This window comes from Dipodomys ordii, unplaced genomic scaffold (assembly GCF_000151885.1).
Source record: "Dipodomys ordii isolate 6190 unplaced genomic scaffold, Dord_2.0 Scaffold403, whole genome shotgun sequence".
Classification (NCBI taxonomy): domain Eukaryota; kingdom Metazoa; phylum Chordata; class Mammalia; order Rodentia; family Heteromyidae; genus Dipodomys; species Dipodomys ordii.
In genome coordinates, this window is record NW_012267619.1 from 3,593 (window position 1) to 6,831 (window position 3,239).

At 46.8% G+C, this 3,239-nt stretch overlaps 1 gene segment (V, D, J or C); it reads right to left on the reverse strand.

Annotated features, from left to right (window-relative positions):
* Positions 1 to 2,579, reverse strand: part of LOC106001758 — a 3,223-nt gene extending 644 nt beyond the window's left edge. The window contains 2 exon segments of the V gene segment in view: positions 1,995 to 2,357; positions 2,451 to 2,579. Of these exon segments, the coding sequence occupies positions 1,995 to 2,357; positions 2,451 to 2,532 (445 nt within the window).
* Between the last annotated feature and the right edge of the window lie 660 nt (positions 2,580 to 3,239).

The window sequence follows — 3,239 nt, forward strand, 5'->3', positions numbered from 1 at the left end:
TGGCATCACCTCCCCACCAATGCCTGGGCTGCTGCTAACCTGCCACGCCCCTTCCCTGCAGAAACAACTCCTTTCTGTTATGTGCATGCACAGGGGTTATTGCATTTATACGAGTAATTGCAGTGCATATACACGATATAACAGTTCATAATGAGTGCCAGTTTTAAATTCTTATTAACTGGAAATATCAATTTTAGTGTTTTCATAATCTTAGGAAGGACATCTGTCCCTCTGGTCATCTTTAAATTCCCTTAAGATAAAAGGTTCTGGCAGACTCAGCAGAGCCGCACTGCTGCCCTGGGACTTTCTAAGGCATCTCAACTCTTAGGACCTATAAGTAGCTTTTTTCAGTATTTTCTATTTACCCTATTGGTAAATAATTACCTGTCAGTCTGAGAAGATATCTCAGCCTTCAAAAGTCACTAGACAGCTAGGTATTAGCATGTGAAGGTCAGGGTACAGCATCTAGCTTCACAGTGATTCTGGTGACAGCAGCCCTCTGGGCTCAGGTCTCCAGGTGTCCTCATGAGAGGAATTCTCCCCGGTTTCAGTCCAGCCATGGATCCTGGATCACTCATGTCTCTCTGCCGTGCTTTCTGCCCAAGTATAAGAAGGCTGATTACTAATAGGAAGAAGATTTTGACCAGCAAAGATAGATGACTGCTGTGTCCATAATCACGCCGACATTCTCTGTCTTCATTCACAGATTCCCATTCACCAATAGAATACTATGGATGGATCCTAAACTTCTGTATCATGAAAATGTATCCCTCCCTGTAGCATTCATTGCCTGTTATCATTTTCCAGGTAGGCCATGACCCACTGTGAGCTCTCCGTCCTGCAACCACACAAGGGGACTGAATCTTGATGACATTGCTGCCCTCTTGGTCTAGTGAGGAGGAATACAGAATCGGACTAGACACCGCAGGTAGACAGAATCAAATGAGAGCCTAGTGCTCTTTCCTTGGAAGACCCAGCTGGTCCTAGAGCCCAAGAGACACCAATAAAAAGAGCCTGTGAAGCATGGTTGGGCCAAGCCATGGAAAGAAATATTTCTATTTTGAACATATGTACATATACATATACTTATGTCTAATTATTGTCTTTATGTAAATATTAAAAGGATTTTCCATTTAACAACAAAGTTATGGGGCAATGGTATAGTGATCAAGGTTACACCTTGAAACATTTTCACCTGTCCTGTCCTTACCCACATCATTCCCTTACTCTTTTTAATTTTGTAGGATACATATTGGAGTCTAGCAGAGACTTGCGTTTTTCTTGATGGGTGGGGTTAAAGATAGAAGGACTATCAAAGTTCCCAGGATCAATTTTAAAATAAGATGTAATCTATCTATTATGATAGGCTTTGAAAGAATAATTTCTTTGGGTATAAGTATCAGCTATAAATATCTAATTCTCATTTATTTTGAAATTCATTACAGAATTAAAATTTTAGTTTGCTGAAAACATGTATCTCTTCTTCAACCTATCATAGGGCCATTCTCTAGGTAAATGCTCTCTGTCCTGAAAGTTGATGGCAGGCGCTATCTCATAGCAACCACAATCCATAATGGGACTTATCGTTGCTGCTCAGCTGATCTTGCAGTGGACACACACTGCTGTGCTATCTGCTATTGGACAGACCAGAAAACACTATAGAGCCTCAGGAGCACTTCAGGTTAGCGGTGGTGAATGCACACTTCTATCCCAGCACTGACCCTTTTAAATATTAAATGTTATGAAATCCATGAGCTACAGCTTTCCATCTATGAACTGATACCTTAACATCTACCACATATAAAGAGGATACTCTAATGTCTGAGGTTTCCATTATAATATCTAATGTGCATTAGGACACAGAGCCGAGACGGTCCAGAGAGTTAGGAAATACAGGGCTCAGAAGCTGTCTGAGCTGGGCAGAACAGAGAAGGGTTACCACAGCTGGAGAGGGCCCCTGGGGTTTGCTAAGGCTGGACCTCAGCCCCCCACACCCCTCAGTGACATCCTCAGCTGGGGCAGGAAGGTTTGGGTAGAGAAAGCCAGTCCCTGTGCAGGGCTGTGCAAGCTGCTGGCACACAGATATAGCGCAGAGTCCCTCAGCTCCAAGGCGCTCATGTTCAGCTCAGAGTGATAGTCACTGAACTGCCGAGCTGAGAAGTGGCCAGGGATGCTTCCTTTCTCTCTCTCTGACTCTCGATAATAGGAAATGAGGAACTGGAATCTCTGGTCCTCGGCCTGCTGGTACCAGTACACAGTATTATGTCCAGAGTCAGGAGAGCACTGCAGAGTGGCCTTTCCTCCCTTGGCTTTGATCAGGTGTCTGGGGGACTGGAGGACCCCAGCATGCACCACACCTGGGCAGGAAGAGACAGCAATGATGGCCTAGCCGGGGAGGGCATAGGATGTTCCAGCAACCAGGCTCTGCCCTACCAGTGCCCCTGACTCACCTGCTCCCAGGAGACACAGGACAACACCACAGAGGAGCCTGGGGCCTGGGGCAGAGTCCAGGGGAGCAGCCCCAGGCATCATCTCCCTACTGAGGGCACAGGTCTGAGAAAGAGAGAGAAGGGTGTGGGGAGACAGAGAAACAGAGAGAGAAAGTGGGGGTGAGGCTGATTCTGGGCTCCTGGTTCAGCACTTCCTAGGTTTATCTAAACACATCCCTGCCTGGGACAAGCCAAGGCTGAACCCACACTCTCCCAGTCAGGAAGCAGCTGGCTCAGTGGGGCCACAGTGCCCCCTGGTGATCAGCTCTGCTCATTATTGGAATGTCACTCTACTGCCTGAGCCAGGAGCTGTCCCCAGGGTCCTCCAGACCCCAGGACAGCCCCAGAAGACTGGAGGATGGTCTCTTGCAATTTCAGCTCTTGTCTGTAAACATGAGAGAGGTGTGAAACAACCCTTCTTGTCTAAAATGAGAAGAAAAGTCCTTCCTTCCTTCATATACGCTAGTAAGCATAGAGAAACCCAAGAGTGATTACATGCCAGGTGTCATCAGCATGTTGTGACCTAGGCAAGTCATTGTCTTTGACCTCTGGTGATGCCCAGAAGGGAAGCACCATGGATTCCCTCAGTCAACAAGGCTTCTCCATGGCTGCCGCAGCAAATGGAGCAGTCATATGAAGAGAAAGCTGCCTGCTTGTGTATCTTCCATTTTTCAGATCCTATCAAGGGCTGGGAAGGTGGCTCAGTGGTAGAGCACTTGCCTTGCATGCATGAGGCCCTGAGACCGATTC